This window comes from Pipra filicauda, unplaced genomic scaffold, assembly GCF_003945595.2.
Source record: "Pipra filicauda isolate LSUMZ 115617 unplaced genomic scaffold, ASM394559v2 scaffold139_size1960392_pilon, whole genome shotgun sequence".
Lineage (NCBI taxonomy): Eukaryota > Metazoa > Chordata > Aves > Passeriformes > Pipridae > Pipra > Pipra filicauda.
Window position 1 is genome coordinate 177,592 of NW_024103873.1, and position 18,833 is coordinate 196,424.

At 40.9% G+C, this 18,833-nt stretch overlaps 2 protein-coding genes across 3 annotated transcripts; one reads left to right on the forward strand and one right to left on the reverse strand.

Annotated features, from left to right (window-relative positions):
* The first annotated feature begins 3,414 nt into the window (after positions 1-3,414).
* On the forward strand, positions 3,415-4,774 carry MRPS25 (mitochondrial ribosomal protein S25). The gene is made up of 4 exons (XM_027746407.2): positions 3,415-3,563; positions 3,684-3,790; positions 4,075-4,162; positions 4,399-4,774. Exons 1-4 carry the CDS (start codon positions 3,430-3,432, stop codon positions 4,589-4,591), a joined length of 522 nt encoding a protein of 173 aa, XP_027602208.1. The 5' UTR covers positions 3,415-3,429; the 3' UTR covers positions 4,592-4,774.
* Positions 4,775-5,307: 533 nt separating this feature from the next.
* Positions 5,308-18,786, reverse strand: RBSN (rabenosyn, RAB effector). Of its 2 annotated transcripts, none has more exons than XM_027746393.2 (11): positions 18,535-18,786; positions 17,153-17,296; positions 15,264-15,364; positions 14,599-14,644; positions 14,342-14,503; positions 13,199-13,440; positions 12,338-12,408; positions 10,659-10,745; positions 10,114-10,216; positions 9,603-9,677; positions 5,308-8,750 (listed from the first exon to the last, which is right to left on the reverse strand). In XM_027746393.2, exons 1-11 carry the CDS (start codon positions 18,695-18,697, stop codon positions 7,662-7,664), a joined length of 2,283 nt encoding a protein of 760 aa, XP_027602194.1. In that variant the 5' UTR covers positions 18,698-18,786; the 3' UTR covers positions 5,308-7,661. The 2 variants fall into 2 exon arrangements, with proteins under 2 accessions (XP_027602194.1, XP_039234396.1); XM_039378462.1 differs by lacking the exon at positions 18,535-18,786 and adding an exon at positions 18,372-18,495.
* Between the last annotated feature and the right edge of the window lie 47 nt (positions 18,787-18,833).

The following is an 18,833-nucleotide window of genomic DNA, read 5'->3' on the forward strand; positions in this document are numbered from 1 at the left end:
AAGTTAAAGTAAAATTTTTTTGTAAACTTTAGATGCTCTAAATATATTGGACTTGGAAAACATCAAAGACTAGAAATATCTTATTACTGAGTTTTTTGTTGTGAAGTCATAGACTAAGTTCATCACAGGTAATACTGTCATAATGTTCTATAATTCCCACAGCCTGTTCAATCCTCTGAGTTACATGAATGCTTTGAAAATGGCTTATTATTGTTAAATTCATGCCTGTCTCCTTTCTTTTTAAAGGGTTTCATAGAGTTGTACCTGTCTTTATTTTGTGCCTCCCACCATTGTGCATTTCTGCATGTTCAGTTGTAAAACTCACTCGAGCAGCTGATGCATATGTACATAGCTGTATGTATGTGTGTATGAATGTATATGTTTATACCTCTGCCTGAATATATTCTGTACAGTGTATAGAAAACCCCTACTGTGTGTATATATGTACAGACATGGAGCCACTATTCATCCATTCTATGTGCTAAAGCTTTTCATTCACTTGCTAATCCAGAGCTTCCTTGTTTGCATTTCTTAGCCCAAACTAAACTTATCATCACCTAAGCAGATGAATCCTCCTGAATTTCAGAGCTTTGCAGATTTTTTTCTAAGCCAGTCTGAATTCAATATTTTCTGTTCAGAACTGACAAATGTATTTCATGAATTTTCTGGCTTTTACATTACTCCCTTCACCTTTTCTCATTTGACCTGTAGAAGTCGCCGAGTGAATAGTTAATTGAGCATATAATGGCTGTTAAAAACAATTAACAAATAACTACAGTTATAGAAAATACTTCCCTGCTTTCAATCCGTACTCATTCTCTTTCAGCCTTCTGAGATACTCTCTAGTAAAGTTGCATTTTGCAGTGAAGCTTGGTAAGAGATTGATACTCTTTAAGCCTTTGGCAGTGGCAAATTGAAACCAAACCAACTTTCCCTTTATTGTTGAACTGTAGCACACAGAACAGGAGACAGTGAATGCTGTTTAACAAATCAATATTCATATTGCCATAGTGATCACATGAAACCAACCTGTGAGTTAAATACAGACTCAGTGCTCTGTTCACTGGAACAGCAGCTCTGGGACAGTGGTAATTAAACAGGAGGGACATTGCAGGTAGCTTGTTGCTTAGCGAGCACTAAAACTTCTTCAGGATTTTGACAGTGAATTTCAATTCAATCAAGCTGAACAAAGCTTGATTTAATTGTCCGAGTAATGTCCATTTTCTTGTTCTTTCCTTTGCTTGGCCTGGAATCTGCTCAGCTCCTGCACTGCATGTGACGTTCCCACTGTCCATGTGGGGCCTGAGCACACAGTTGTGAAATGAGTTGTGCAGTAAGACAATTTATTATTCATAAGGAGGACTTAAACATTTACATTATCAAAATATAAATAGTTCATGTTCTTTTTCCCTTCTGATGAAGTTACAAAGGGAGCCTTCTGTAAAATAAATGTATTAACTATGAGGTTTTAAAAAAGCGTTTCACAGACCACATAGGGAGTTCAGCAAGTCTTGTTTTTGTCATATTAAAAAGGTGAAGCAGACTTTTCTGGGCATTTATTTCCACTTTCTGTACTCCATGTGGCAAAGACTTGTGTATGTTTAGGCAGATAAGCAGACATCAGTCAAAATAATGGGAGCTTCTTGCATGCTCACATTATTTTATAAAGTGAACCACAAGTCTGAGTCAGGCTTTGTGCTTGAAAGGTCTTTGCTGTGGAAAGTGTTAAGAACATTCTCTTCTGCATTGGCAATAAATGTTTGTAAGCTTTTGTTTCAAATTTAGGAAAAAAGGGTAACGTTTCAGAACTTAATTTTTGCGATTTTCAGCAGGAAAAATATTTAAATTAATGGCAGGAATTCCTGTGACAGGTGATCCTTCATTGGTCTGGACAATTGGTGCTGTTTGAACTCTTGCTTTCCTCTTTAAAGGTGAATGGAAACCTGAATGTCTGTTAATGTTGTACTGCAGGAACAGTTTTAAAGATTAGGAAGCTAATTGGGGTATTAACCAAGATTAAATCTGTTAAAAAATCCAATTTTTAATTTGGAAAAAAACCCCCATATTTTACAATTGTGAAGTTGTTTTATATCCACATTTGAATTGTTTGTATTCTGAAAGACGAAATGTTCTCAAATGTAGTGGCAATAAAGGCTCTGTGACAATAAAGCACGGGTCCATTTAAAGATATTTTTGATGATCGTAGGTTAAAAGTAGGACTGAGTAAATTTCAAACAAAAAGAAGAGTCTTTAAGAAGAAAACATTCTACCTACAGACTGGATGTGTTAAATTTTTCATATATGGAATCAATGTTAAATGTTGGAATATTTTTAATAATTATTCTGTACTCTGAAGTACATTGCAAGCCAGTGTTCAGTTTCCTAACTGAAAACTGCACATTAAGTGTTTTATCTGTTTGGCACACCAGGGAGTGCTGAGTTCCTACAAAAAGCAAATTTTTATAAAAGGAAGCATCTACTTTTAATTCCTTGGGATATTTTCTGGATATCTCTGTTCATTATAACTTAGAAAACTAATGTTTATGTTATTTTATTTTTATTTCAAGTTAAAAACTTTGCAAAAGTTGTTAATTTCTCACAGCTTCTTCTGTGAAATAAGCATTGTTGTGTGTGATAGCATTTAAAAATAATAGCATGTTCTTTTTTTAATCGGAATTTTATATCTAATCAATGTATTCAATCACAAAGAGGAATTTGCATTGTTGTGTTTGTATATAGAGTATTACAGTGCATGATTTAGCTTATGCATTTTATTAAATGCTGTTTAAATGTGGCATTATGTTGTTGTGGTTAATACTAGCTAAATGAGGTTTATACCATTAAAGTGAATTACACATATAACTGCATTCTTGAGTTTTATTTTTAAGTTCACTATTTTCTCTTAAACGGGAGGTATCTAAGCCAAATACATAATTTACTATCTTTTAGGGAGAAACAGCATTTTACCTTCACTACCGTGATTATCTTATGAGAGATTTAACCGGGTCTGATACAGAAGAGAAATCCCATGAACTTTACTGACTCCAGGGAGGTGCTCTAGGAGGAGAGAAGGCTTTTCCTAAAGTTTTACTTCATCTTGAACAGCCAAGTTTTTAGTAGTCACAAATCTGTAGCTGATGTGCTCAGGGCACCCGGCCCTGGCAGGTGCGCGGACAGAGGCAGGTACCGCCGGGGCCCGGGCGGGCGCCACCGCGGCCCCTGAGGCTCCGCCAGTGCCGACGCTGACACTGGCCCGGCCCCTGTCCTAGTCCCGGTCCCGGTCCCGGTCCCCGACCCCCGTCCCGACCCGAACCCAGACCCGGAACCGGCCCCAGACCCGGTCCCCGACTCCAGACCCGGCCCTCGCTGAGGGCGCCGCCCGCCAGGGGGCGCGCGGGGCCACTCCCGCCCCTTCCGGCCGCCGCCGCGATGCCCATGAAGGGCCGGTTCCCGATCCGGCGGACCCTGCGCTACCTCAGCCAGGGCGATGTCGTGTTCAAGAGCGCGGTGAAGGTGATGACCGTGAACTACAACACAGCGGGAGAGCTGAGCGAGGGCGCGAGGTGAGCGCGGGGCGCGGCGGGAGCGCGGGCGGCCCCTGCAGAGACACCGGGGCTCGCGTGGGCCGCGTCCTCCGCGGAGACGCCGCGCCAGCTCCTTTGTGCTTTTCTCCTCCTTTCCAGAAAGTTCGTGTTTTTCAACATTCCCCAGATCCAGTACAAGAACCCCTGGCTGCAGATCATGCTGTTCAGGAACATGACCCCCTCGCCCTTCCTCCGGTTCTACCTGGGTAGGTCCCGCCCGGGCCGCGGGAGCTGCGGCGTCACAGCCGCGATCGTGTCGTTCAAGATTCGGCGGGGAAAGGAGCTGCTTGTTGGGAAAAGCGGCTTTACCCCTCGGCAGCTCCCCTAGAATTGCCCTCGTGGAGATTTCGCTTTTCCACTTAAACCTTGCGTCGTACATTAACTGCAGCAGGGCCGCGGATCTCTCTGTTGTGTGTTTACATCCTCTCTGAACAGTGTGCAGGAGGGATATGGTACTATTTAATACAGGATTATGAATTTTTCTTGACAGACAATGGAGAACAAGTTTTGGTTGACGTGGAAGATAAAACCAACAAAGAGATAACAGAGCACATTAAAAAAATCCTGGGGAAAAGCAAGTAAGTAACATGTAATAAGGTAATGTACCATCCAGCATACAGAATATAACGCATGCAAACTTTTGTCAGGAATACAGAAGGAAATACTACTATTCCCAGACAAAACTGACACGAGCTAGGTAAAGTTCACAAGCTAAGAACTGTAAATCCATCTTTCTGGTAAACTGGGTCCAGGGAAAGGAGAGGAAGTGCTGTGGTTCAGGCTTCTGATAGTAACAAACAGATCTCTTTTCTAGAGAAACACTTGAAAAAGAGGAAAGAGAAAGGAAAAAACTATCACATCCAGCAACTTTTGGGCCCAAGAAGTATCATCTGCGAGAATGCATGTGTGAGATTGAAGGCCAAGTTCCCTGCCCTGCTTTTGTGCCACTGCCCAAAGAGATGAGGGGAAAATACAAAGCTGCTATGAAAAATGAAGCATCAGCCTGACAAGTCGTGCAGCTGTTTTTCCTCAGGGCTGGGTGATGACGGTGCTTCAGTGAGAGACAAGAGCTCACAGTTCCTGGAAACAGGAATAAGCAAGTTCATTCAATACAGACAACCCTGCCTCATAAATCTTGCAGCTACAACTAGAATAATTCAAGTGAAAAATAAATAAAAGTTAAAACCACAGCTTTTTTGGTGCCAGTTTTACAAAGTATTAGTCAACAGTGGAAAATGGAATTACTTGGAGCCTTATTTCCTACTCGTGCCTGCAGGTAAACGATGAAACCATTATGGCAAAACCAATATCGTGTTTTCTTTGGGACAGAGAGGCTAGACTAACAAATTAATTTATCTTAGAAGCAGCACAGAATTCCATAATTTCCTAAACAGTCCATACAAAGGAGAACCGTGTCTTGAATTATCAACTTCCAGCAAATCCCAGCCACCAAGTCCATTGTGCTTCAAAGTCCTGTGCTGCTATATAACTCCTCTTACCTCAAACATCCTCCCTGCACATAGTCAAAAAACCCTTCCAAATCATCACAGCTTCTGCCTCACCAAACAATACAGAATACCTGTAATTTGTATAAATGTGATAGATTGCACTCTATTGCACAGACCTTTACATCAGGCTTACCTGTGCATTTTGGAACTCGTGCTCGAGTACAAAATTTCACACCGATTCAGTCATCCTGTACAAATTGTCAAGGACAAACACAGCACAAAATAAACATGTTGTTTTATTTCATCTGTTTACAAAGTTTCCATACAGAGTAGTGCATGCAGCTGTAACAAAACTCAGTGCTAGTTACTTATTGAGCTTTCTGCTTAAGACATCTTCATTCCCTTGTGCCTTGCAAACCTCACAGCAGTCTCAACACCAGCAAAGATCTGCACTGTGGAGATGAGTTTAGTATCAGCTATCTAGTCTATCACATTTAACACTGACAAAGATCATGAGGTATGCTAGTCTGTTATCTGCTTGTAAAAATAATATATTACACGTACAGTAAGAATAGTTATTAGTGTATTAGACAGAAAATACAAACAAGGCAGGATAGTTGCAACAAGGAAAAAAGTTGCTTTTAAATGTGAAAGCAGAAGCCACCGAAACATTTTTTCATGTTGATATCAAAAAAAGCATTAGGTTAGAGTGCAGGGAGCAATCCTCCTGACTAGCAAACAAGTCTGTCCTCAATAACTGCCTTATACTATACAATTCCAGGGATTATGTTTATTTATCAACAGCTTTTGCTGCCTTCATAAATCTGGTGCCAAGCACACGAGTTCTGTTTGTTTTAAGACCTTTCAGAATTCTCTGTTCTTTTTTGCACTTGATGCAAAATAACACTCATGGACTCAATCAGCTCTAATAAAACATCAGCATAAAAACTTCATGGTCTTAAACCAAACTGTTCCGTTCACCTTTCAGCTCCAGATTCAGGCTACACTAGAGATAACACCAGCTGTCCTTGACTGGCTATTCCGTTTTGATCCCTTACCAGTGCTATTAAGTGAGGATATAGGTGGTTTGGGCTTTTTAAACAATAGTTCCACAAGTCCCTACTTCCACTTATTTACAGCAAAATAAAACCAGAGTTCCTGCCCTTTAGGTAGCAGAATCATCTGTGTCTCTCAAATCTCATGCAGTGCTTGGGTTACAGCTACGCCAGTATCAGAGACATAGTTAAAAGACATGTCCCATTGCAGAGAACTTCACACTTCTGAGTAAGCCCATTGCTATTAGTGCTGTACAGTGTGATCTGCCTGATTTTTCTCTATTTCAGCTTTAAATAAAGAAACCCTTTAGACTGACTCCTCCTCCCCACCCCTACATACACTGATTCCTGATGATGGATGGACCTGTGCCTTTCAAAGATAAAAATCAAAGCAGCTCAAACTCCATCTTTCTCAAAGACAGAGGCTGACCTAGTCCTGAGGTGACCCTGCATTTGTCCAGCTGTAAGCCCTCCTGCAGCACAGGTGCTGGCTGTCACCTGGTCACCCCCTAGGCCACAGGATGACAAGAGGTCTTCAATCTGAAGTTCCTTCTTAAAGACAGACATGCCTGATTCTCACAAAAATTCCTGAGGGGAATCTAACGTGAAAGAAAATTGTCATTTGGTACTATTGCAGCCACAGACTTTTATCTCCTAGCTTTCATGGAATTCCAGTTCAGTGGCACCTCAGGTTTCCATTACAAAAAAGATCTTTTGTTCCTTGAATGCTAAAAAAAAAGGGTTCCAGTCTCATTAATACAACAAACATGATCGCTCTGTCACCCAGAGGATTGAAAGGAATGTATAGATTCCATAATATAATTAGGAATTGGAGGGTCACCCTTTATATACTATAGTTTGAAGTGGTGCTGGCCTAATGCTGCTTTCCCTGGAAATGAGCAGACACTTGCTCCCTAAAGAACAGGTCTGAAGCCAGCATAGCACTATGACATGGTGCTCAGAGCAAAGGGGAAACCAGAAGTGATGAAAAGACAGCACCCAAATTTTCCTTGGGCATCTTTATGCACACATTAAAAAGTTACTCCTATTAAGATCAGTCAGAAAGTTCTTCTCAGCCTTAAAGTCCCTTTTACGTACTTATTAGCATTGCACAAGCTTGATCTGCAAGCCTGTACATTCGGCACAGTGGAGAATCACAGCAGCTTTTTAGCTGCACTTTCCCAGAACACCACTAGCAACTCAGCTACCCTGGGTCATCAACAGAGGAAAGGCCAACACTACAACAGAAAGGGGGGAAAGAAGGCAAACCAACATTCCAATCATTTCCAAATCATAGTTCCCTATTAGCACTTAACCTCTTTGACCAAAAATAAGCATTCGGTAAGACCAGTTAGCTGTTTTAAATTTCCCTAGTATAAGCCTTTGAGACCAGCAGCATACCTCAGACATTCTTTCTTCAAGACTGTGTAGTAGTGGCAATGCCTAAATGAAAGTGCTTTAAGGTCAGGATTCTCCCACTTCCCTCTTATGATCTGTACTCCAGCCTATAAGTATCTGCCTTACCTTCCCATATTTAACAGCAGATTGAATTATTACACAGCCCTGTTGCTGCTTCAGCAGTTGGATTTCTCCTTCTGCTTTGCTAATGTGTGCTTCAGTTCCTTTAAGTTCTCTGTCAGTACCTCCACCTCATCCAGTCGTCCACTATGTTTGGCATCAAATATATAAGCTTTGATATTATCTATCTGTTGGAGAAGCAGCTCTTCCTCTATAACTTCCTCTCCAGAGATCTCACTGCCATCCTCCACTTCAAAGGGATTAGTAGAGGATCCCTCTTCAAATGGATTCCCTGAATTCCAACTGCCCCCACCAGCCTTTTGAAACGGATTTTCATCCTCTTCAAAAGGGTTTGAAGTACTGCCAGGTGCTCCATTACTTTGTTCCTCCTCCTCCTCACTTTCAAATGGATTATATTCTTTTTTATCACTTTGCAGAGCTGTGTTAGAGAAAGAAACCATTGGAGAGGTGTCTCTGACAAATGGGTTAGCAGGATCTTCCTCTGCCTGAGGGGTATCTGCTTCATCTTCAAAGGGGTTTAGGCAGGTTGGCTGATCTCTGTCTAGGTCACACTGTGGGACATTCTGGGGTTTGAGTGTGAAGGTCAGATGCTCTTGAGCTGGCAGCTGCTCAACAGCAGGAGTTTCAGAACTCGTGTCCCCTTTGATCTGAGTAATATCCAAATGCTGCTTGACTTCTCTGAAGTCTAAGGAGTGTGTCCGTGAATGCTGAGACATGAATTTATGCCGCTCTCTTTCCCACTCTTTTTCACAAAGGACCTGAAGTTCCTCCCTTTGCATCTCTTCCTCTTCTGCCTGTTTTTTGGAAAGCTCAATAGCTTTCAGAGTTTGTTGTTGATCATATTCATCCTGAAGCTGCATCAGGTTTTCTTGCAACATATGGACCTCATCTATCCTATTAGCTGCCTTTGCTTGCTCAATAAAGGATGTGATATTATCAATCTGCTGAAGAAGTGGGTCTGCTCTCTCACTCTCTCTTGAGATGCTAGATGTGGGTAACCAGCCCTCAGATTTCCTGACTGTTCCTTTTCTCATGTGAGTTTCATCACCATTAACTGCAGCTGCAGATCTGGAGATAAACTCTTTCTGATTTTCCTCTTGTTTTCCCTGTGTTTCGAGAGTGACCTAAAACAAAAAACACGTAGTATGAAAACATCACGAGCTTGAGAAATTTCATTCTAAATCCACGAGTACAAGTTAGCTGATCTTAGATGGTGCTCGCTGTCACTAAAAGGGATCAGCTGCAGTTCTGGTTACTTCACAGAAAATGCTTCCTGTGAGTTTGTGATGATATTGACCAAAATCCCATAAGATCTGCCTCTACAAACTTGAGGACAAGTAGGAGCAGTGACAATGTTCTTTACAGAGCAAAAAAAAATGCCTAATGCAGCTGTGCACAGTGGTCTAGATTGATTTGAACAGTAATTGTATCACAGCTGACTACAGCAGCAGACACCTATAATAGAACATCAGTGTTTAAGGTCAGTGATATAATTGGCTTTTGGAATGGGATGATTCTTATTTCTCAATTTATACCTCAAAACAAAGTTGGTTTAGTTTACCATTAATGATGTCCTCCCTCCTAACTGAAAAAACTCTCTCACTGAAGAGGCATCCTTACTCTAAATGTCTTTTTTCACCACTGAAAGAGGTTTCTAAATTCTGCTTGGGCAAGTGAACTCCTGAACACAGTTTCAAAGTCCATGTAAACTAACACACTCAGTTCAGGGCTTGCTCTGCACACACTGCAGCAGGAACAGCACGTGCACCTAACCCAGCTGCTCCATGCACACCCACTTCTGTTCTGGGCAGAATACAGCAGCAGCTATGTGAATCCCTGGAAAAGGGTATGGTACAATACACATGAAAAAATGACAAACTGAAATCCAGTGTTGAAGGCAACTAGTCATACCCACACAGCTCTCAGGCTTACATCTGTGACTCATGCAAGATATAACAGATCCTAACCTGTCTTACCATATGCAGTCTTCTCTTCTTCAGTTCGTCATACTGATCCTTGGTTGGCAGGGACATTAGGCCAAGCAGTTTTTCCTGGCAAAAATTGAAATTAAAAATACTGTGAACAGTATTGCTTGCAGGCATTCAGCCAATTTTCAAGTCCTTGAGAAGAGAAATACTACCAGCAGAAACCCCACAAACACACCAAAGATGGTTCTACACTGCAGTCCCTGCTGCAGGACCGTGCACGCCTTTGCTGCCACGGCTGCACTGCTGAGTGGGCTGACACCTCAGCAGGAGCCAGAGCCAAGGCTCCCACACCTCTTGGGTCCCCAGATCCAATGCTGCTGTGTGCATGATCTGTGCTCAAGCCAGCTTATTTAAGGCTACCATAAGTCATTAGGGGAACTATAGAAAAGTTTTAGAACTAAACCTCCTGTCAAAACAGTTTCAAACCATAGGGATGCCTGGCAAAGAACAGAACACTATATAAAATTTACATTCCTCTCACAGCATATGCTCTATTTACCTGAACAAAAAGCGTAGCTGAATATCTTATCATTCGCTGAAGTTGTAGTGTTTTAGGATGAGGTTGAGGATCTTCATGCAAGCCTAGACTCAAAATCTTCTTACTGAATCAAAGCAAACATGCAGGAGGCATCAGTTCAAGAAAAAGGCCAGCAGAAATGCAACAGAAGGGGAGAGACAATATTGGATCAAAAATTTCTGATGTTCTTTTAGATAAACAGTTTTGGATAATAGAATTTATAACACTTTCCACTCCCACCCTTTAAAAAAACCAAAGAAACCCCAAACAAACAATCCCCCTCCCCCTAAACAGTGCTGCTATTTGTTTCCTCTATGCTTAGTTAGTCCCACTGCAGAGGAATGCGTGAATTTTAAGGCCAGAAAAGGAAGAAGAAATTGATGGTGCACAGGAACAGCATCTACCTTTTCAAATGCTTTTTACAACTGATCAGATAAATTGGTTGGTTATCCACATAATCAGTGAAGTCATAACAGAGGGAGATACACACATGCTGGGGCAGAAAGGGGAAAGAGATGATCTTTTACCTTAAGGAATCTATAAATTCATATATTTTTTGGATCTCCACTCTCAAGTCATTAGCATGTTCAAGATTGTAGGTTGTCTCCCCTGCACTAAGAAATAAAGAGAACTTTACAGTAAGTCATGCATCCAGCTAACAACACATACAACAGTACAAGTTATCCCAAGATGACCAGGATTCAACAATGGTAAGAACTGCTAACACTGAAGGGTTGAATGATTTTATTTCAAGCTCATGTTTAAAAAGCCTTTCTTTGTGACAGAAGTGGAAAATTACAATCATATTGCAAACATGACCACTTCATAGAAGATCATTTTATTTATGATTGTATTATTGCTTACTATTCTAGGAGAAACTGTGCCTTAACACAAGAATGCCACTCTATCAATTAGATACACACATGCTTAGCAAATGTATCTATTTTGTGACTTTTTTTCAGGTGACTGGGTGTGGAAAAATCGCTAAGTAACTAACTATACCATTAAAGCACAATAGTTAACTCCACTAGGGTTTATCAGAAAGCAAAAGCCCACACCCCACACGGGTGTAGTATTTAAGATGCCAGTAACTGATGGTCCACATGAGGACAGAATCAATTACAGGCACTTTACTAGTTTCCCATTTATTGATAAATTTGGATTTAATGGGGAAGACTCTTCACCAGCTTTTAGCTTCCCTGTCCTTTTGTATCACAAATATCAATGAAAAGGATCACTCTCTCAAAAGTAATTTCACTATCCATATGATTCCAGTTTCTGAGACTCACTACTAGTCAGAAATCTTTAATTTCATCAGTAAGAAGCCTGTTGTTTTCTGACATGTGCTTCCATTATCCAGGACAGTTGTATTTTTACTTTTCTCCATTTGTTGAACCACATAACCCCACCTCTCATGAAGTCATGACAAAAAGCAGTAACAGCTTAGCATGTTTTTTACCTTTTGTACTTTTCTTCCTATTGGGAGGACTGTTTTTACAAAAACAGCTTTGTTACTAATTTTTCTAAAAGCACTAGATCTGAAGGACAGGTGCAGCAATATTTGTTAACTTTAACTTTCCCAAAAGACATGCTTCCTAGTCCAAGACCAAGGTGCATATTTCTCTCCCTATACAAGCCAGAAGTCTAACCTGGCAACCTCTTGCAGATGGAGTTGGAGAGACTTAAGTTACCCCTGTGAAACAAAAAACTACTGCAAGGAATTATGCACAAAACTGAGATATGAGAATGCTGTTTATCTACTGCAGCACAGGGTATGCCAGGTACACCCAGAACAACTGCCAGGCGAAGGTGCCGAAGCGTTCTAATGATCCTCAGCTGCTGGCATTCCTTGGAAGCCAGAGCATCCAGCTCAGGGCAACTGTTCTGAAGAGGCTCATGTACACAAGTATTGTAGGCCTTGTACTTCCTTTTTGCAAAGATGATGTGTCAAAATCTGACACAGTGGTGCCTCACTGTGAAGTGGCTTTAAAAAAATTTTACAAAATCAAACAACTTCTCTGTATGTTACCATTAACAGTTAGTTCAGTACTACTTTGTTTGAAGAGCATCCAGAAGACTACAGGTAATGACTTTTCTTATAATTTACACACTCTTGCAGCCTTAACACACCACTTCCTTACTACTTCCCACATTTAAGGGAGGAAATAACATATATTCATAAACATCATCAGCAAATGGGACTTACTTTAGTGATTCTGCCATCCTTATATATTCTGGTGCCTTCTGGTCAACCTTCTCCATGCAGAGTCTGAGTTTCTTGTTTAAAACAAAATGTATAAAAAAAAGAACTTACATTAAGACACAACTGCAAGAACATGCTGACATAAACCTTTTCATGATGCTGCCTGTGCACATTCAAAGTTGACCATGATGAAAGCTACTCAAACTATTCAGGATGACAAGACCCTCCAATTATCTTCAGAATACATATGGCACAGTCAGGAACAGGGAAAGACTCCTTGTACCCTGCAAGGTGGACTTTGTGAATAGATTTAAGGCTAGAAGTTGTCCAAGTCTTTCATTCAAAAAGACTCTGGATTCAAAGAGCACCAACAGAAACTCCCATCAATAATAACCTGGGGAGTTTGTGGACTGTACTGAAAAGATACCTGGTGATTGTCAGTACCTGCTTGCAAAGCATATTTGAACACGTTGTTGACATGGATGGTTCAAAAAAGCATTTGCCGTTAGTGTGAGGACAAACAGTACTGACAACACGGAGTCTTACAGTTCCAGTGCAGCCCATCAACCAAGATCATTGGCTTAAACAAATTCACAATTTTAAGAGAGAGACATCTCTGAACTACTAGTTCCAGATGATGAGAAGGAAGATGTATTTTAAAAAAACATTTGAAGTTATTGTGGGATATAAATACTGTACTGCAACTGACTTCACCACTTCAGACATGTCTTTTGTTATGTGTTAGAAGAGGCAACAGTCTCACGCGGGTGAATATTAAGTCACAAAGTAAGAGCTTGGACATGAGGTAACAAGTCAAGTAGTGACTACTGCAGACATATACACTGAGCACAGAGCTTGATTTACCTCATAGAGTTTCACAATCTCTGGCGTGTATTCTTTCTCATCAATCTGTTGCTCTCTTTTCAACAGGGTGTCTTTGCAGTGCCGACAACAACGGATTCGGTCATCATCCTTCTCATCCAGCACGGAGCTTACACTGCTTATGCTGCTGATGCTGCCACGGCGGGAGCCGTGCACACTGTTAGGTGAGGAGTTTGGGCTGGTTTGAGAACCCAAGGCCTCTTTGCTGGCACTAGTGAGTTTGCCTAAAAATTATACACATGTAATTTTACAGTAACTGGAGAAGCCAACAGATTTTACCAACACGAACAAACTGCCCTTTAACAGAAACTTTACATTGAGGAAACATTAAAAAACCATTTGAAACAGTCTGCTGAAGGAAAGACATGCAAGGTTTGCACGACAACCAAGACTGCAAGTCAGAATTAGGGTCTTTACTGTAAAGCCTGCTGTACTTAAAACCAGCTAGAGAGCAGACTGCTGAGAACCACCTACTTTGCTTATGCCTCGAAGCGTTCTCATGTTTAAGGCTGCACAGTTAGAGAATAACGTGTAGAACGGGTATGTTAGTGCTGTCCAGGTTCTGTGCTTGAACCTCGAAAAAGCACAGTTGATGTCATTTATCTCCACAGAAAATATGGTCTCCTCTCCAGTGCACCAGATGAGGAAAAAAGTCTGAAGGGGTTTTTAAAGGCCTAGGGATGAATTTCCTTGATTTGTTGTACAAATGTCCAACATTTGAAGAGCACGGGGAAGACTGGAAATATCCACAATATTTTTAAATGTGAAGAACCTTGGCAGTTCTTAAAGTTGATAACTTTAATTAACCATAGTTATGGTACTCCAAAGAACAGTACACTAAATATTAGCTATATTTACCAAGAGTACATACTACTTCTAGTAATTTTTTCAGTGTTATGCAACACTTCCAAATCTGAAGAAGGAACAGAGAAAAAAATGGAGAAATCATTCTTTGTACTGTATTTCACAAACAAGTGTCTGGATGAAACTGAATGACACATTAAGGACCAAGTTTTCTGCACAACCAGACTATTATAAGCATATTTTCTTCTAATGGCAAAGGATGCACTTAGCACCCAGAGCACACTAAGAAAAGGAGGAATTAACTCCACAGACTGTACTTACTTGCCAAAGGAAGACTGATGAGTTCCATGCACTTCTTGCACATAATAGATCCACAGAGGCGGCAGTGGTGACGTCGGTTTCGGATACTGAACTTACTGCCACAGTCTGGGCAGAAGGGAACATCCTGATCACTGACCCAAGGCACAACAGATTTCTCTATAGCTATGAGCAGGAATACACACCACGTAAGCTATTCAATTAATTCATCAGCTGGATAAACTATAGGGGCAAAAAGTCCAAGGTAAGCTCGCACCAACCTCTTATTTTAGCTGACTCAGTGTTTGCTCTGTCAAACGATGTAAGCTGGCAAAAGATAAAAAATATATTCAAGAAAATTATACTTTTGCAACGAAAAAAACGCAACACAACTCAGCCCAACAAGAAAAAGAAACCTGGCATTTTTAAGAGAGGACTCTCAGCCTGTTTCACACCAATCATGCAACTTCCCTGTTCATTTCTAATGCCGTATTCATACAAGTGATAAACTATGACTGTCAAACCTGTACAAATCAGCCATTTAGGACATAATCCTTACTGCAGCCAACATTACTGCATCTGAGTCAAAATGCAAGTGTATCATTGGCAGATTTGGAAGAATGAGAAGCTGGAAGAATCATGACAAAAACATAAGGGAAAAATTTAGTAAAGTAAAAGACAGAGAAAATAATCAGGAGAACAGATGGTTTTTGAAGTATGTGGAAACAGCATCTTCATCTTGAAAATGGTGCATAGAAACAGAAATCATACCAACAGTATAGGGTCAAACCATGCACAGTACTCAAGGTAGTATGTGAGGAATCATAGTTTAGTAACCTTTGTATAGTGTACTGCTAGATAAATGGGCACATTTCATACCAAAATATAATTTTTTAAATCTAGGAAACATTTAGAAGGCTGGAATATTAAAAAGTACCAAATTTACCTTTTCTAATCTGATTATTAACTTATTAACTTCAACTACATAGTGATCAATCCTGGCTGCTCTGTGTTTCTTGAATTCAGAAAGATGGCTTCTTGTAGCACCTGCAAGGATAACAGAAAGTTGTCCTAGTCACCCAGGTATTCTGCATGGATTTAAATGCCTCTTGAAACACGGCTGTCTCTTTTTCTCACCATTTATTTCTCATGTTCAAATCCAATTTTAAAGACACATTAGAATCCTACATTTTCATAGTGTTGCCCTAAATAAAACATGCAGGGTAAAGTCTAATCTCCAGACTGGCAATAAACAGTGTTTTACTTCCACCACAGAAAACAACAAGCACTATGTTAAAGAGAACATCTGCAATAACATTTTTCCCCTCTTCATTCCTCAGTTACATTTAGCAAGCTAGATGTTACCTACTAGAACTGTTCTCTAATTGTTCTCTTCTTAGTTTCCTGGCTACATGTTGAACCAAAGGAAGAGGCAGGTCCAATGGTTACTAGAGGTCTATGCTTTCAGATTTCTGATCATCTCTCCACCTTTAGGAGTCTGAATCAAATCCTTGATGACAGTTCAAATTTACAGAAAACTGATCCCTGAGTATTCAAAAGAACAATATAGCATCTATTTAAGAAATGTACAATTCATATTCAACAACACTGGTTTAAGATTATTCCTTTTCCAAATAAGGCGAGCCAGGTATTAAAAGTCAAAGTTACAAACAAAATTTAAAACAATAATCTTTGTAGAGGTAGAACTCAACATCAGATGTTGCTTTCTGATGCTACTATGTAAGTGTAAGAATCTCACTTCCTCATGCTAATGAAATAACCAAAAAATCTCCAAAGATGAATTACTCATAGGAAAGGACTCCTCTGGGTAACTGAATTCTGCCACTGCTTTGGTGATGTCACACGGTCCCTTTCACAGACCCACCAAATCCCATTCCAAAATCCCTACGATTCATCTTCTCAGATGAGAAAACAGTTCTCACTTCTCCAATGTTCATAAACCTTGTCTAAATTTATTCTTAGCTAATATTTATACTATCTAATTATTTGAGCAGCAATCATGAAGTCAAAAGTAAAATAATCTACAGAACTCAGACCCTGCAGACCCAAAGGACTCAGTCCTAGTCTGTCAGCACCACAGGGGAAACTTTGCCAGGATCCACCAGAGATGGTGCTGCTTCTTCCCCCAAAAATAACAACAATATGTCAGCTACAGTAACAGGCAATTGCCAGTAGCAGCACTTGTAATTACAGGCTCAGTCACCTTATCCTTGAAATTCTACAAATGTAGACTTATCTTCAGAGGAGTGGGTTTGAGGTTGTTTTCTTTTTTAATCTGTGTTCTTTTTAAAGTAAACCCCTTTTTAATGAGAGGTGTTCTGCACCTCAAATTCAAGGAAAAAGCTGAAAGAGTTTAAATAATTGGATAATCTTTTTGTCAAACATGCAAACGAACAATTACTTTAAGTGCAGCCCAAAAGCTGGAGATTTTATATACCTTAGTTATTATTTATATAGCTTAGTTATTAATTATTAATTTGTTTTGTAAAGTCACAAGATGAAGCTAGCTGCACAGAGGTAAACACAGATTCAGCAGACCTCAGCAGCTCAGGCACAATGACATGACAAACAGCTGCCTCAAGGGTAGCTGGGTTCTGATCCTACCCATGTATTTTTTCTGACCATTATTTGCACTTTCCCCACACCCCACACAACGTAGGTAGGCTGCACAAAGTCAGTGTACAAACCATAATCCCCCGCTACAGTGAATCCAAGGCACAGACACAATTCCAAGCCACTTCAGCAATACATCAGCACTTCCCCAATTCAGGTTAAAAGTTATCCCCACTGCATATTGCTTTCTAGCTCTCCTACCTACTTCCTGGGGCTCCCACATGTAGGGATCTACTCCACCATAGCTGAATGACTCATATAGTTCCTGAGATCCAGAATCAGTTCTGTCATCTCCTTCTCGTTTCAGCAATTTCTTCTTTGCTCTTTTGGCCTTCTGGACTAGATCTGAAAAAGATAAAGCCAAGTTATCAAACGTAGCAGGTAGTCACTAAATATTCATCACAAGAGGCCAGTGTGGATTATTCCTCTTCTTTTAGCACAAATCTTTTTCCTGGAGGACAAGTTTATCCTCAACACGTTCTTAGAACCAGAATGCAGTTCAGAGCACCACAGATGACACGAAATGCTCTTTTTTGTCTGTCATAAAGCAGCACTGAGATTCTAAACACAGAATAGTAGGTTAGGGCATTCCATTCAGGGACTTCACCATAAAACAGCAATATGTCTTAAACTATGGAACCTGTCTCACAGCACCTGGGGCACCATATAGCAATATCCTGATCCTTCTAATTCCCAGTTATTTTCTTTGGATTCAAGGATGTTCAACACTTTCTTTGTCTTGTTGCACAAACAAAGAATTTCAGTGTGCTTGTTCACATAATTTCAAAAGTACTAAACAGCCCACTGTTAGGGTTAGGGTTTCACCAAGAAAAGAGACTTTTGAATTATTAATCGATCTCAGGAGAAAACAAACAAACAAACAAACATACTTCCAGGCCAGTATCTGTAGCATAATAGAACAAAACCAACCAGATTTTTGCAGGAAACACACAGAAGTATCATCACATTTTTCTCTCAATGTAAAATGATATTGCATATGCAAGAGGGGGTAAAAAAAGGAAATATCCTAGTAAAACACAATTTACAGCTTTTTTCCAAACACTAGTCAAAGTTGGTAATTCATAGCACAGCCCTGAGACACTCCAGCATCTCCTGTCAGCTCCACCACCCGTATTCTTTTCCATCAACAACCTCTCTTAATGTTACACTTTAACTGCAACCACAGTTTTATCTACTGTCAAAACAAGAAATTAATGAACTGGAACTTGGCAAGAACCAGAGATTTCCCATGTCCTGTGTGGTGTTCAAGTAATGCTTGGGAATCCACTGGGTTACAATATAAATCCAACTTTTCAGATAAAAACAAACAAAAAAACCCGAAAAGGCCAATAATAAAAATCATGCATAAAAGATATTTGAAAAGTAACGTCTTTTAGCGCTTGCTTTAGAACTTACTTACGGAAAGAATGTAAACGCTACGCTTGGCCTAAGGAGACTTATAGAAGAATGACACTGAAACCTCGACCATAAGCCGGTCAATTACTGTTTCAGTACTGCCAGACGCTCGCAGTACGAGCAGCCATCGCCATACGGGATTTCCGCGTCATCGCGGCCGCTCTTACTTCGGAGCTGCGCCCTGACGTCCCGGTCCTCGCCCGCGTGCTGCTCCTCGTAGTGCGCCTGGAGCTGCCGGAACGCTTGGAGATCCTTTAGGCACAGCGGGCACAGGAAGCCCTCGCGCACCTCGCCCGGGTCCCCGAAGGCCGCCGGGCAGCCCGAGGCCATCGCTGCCGCGCGCTGCCCTCACGGGCCGCCGGGGCGCGGGGGCCGCATCGCCCTTCGCCGCTGCCTGAAACGAACGGAGGCGGCGCCGTGGGGCGAGAGGGAGGGCTTGGAGCGAGGGGGAGGGCTGAGCCGCGGC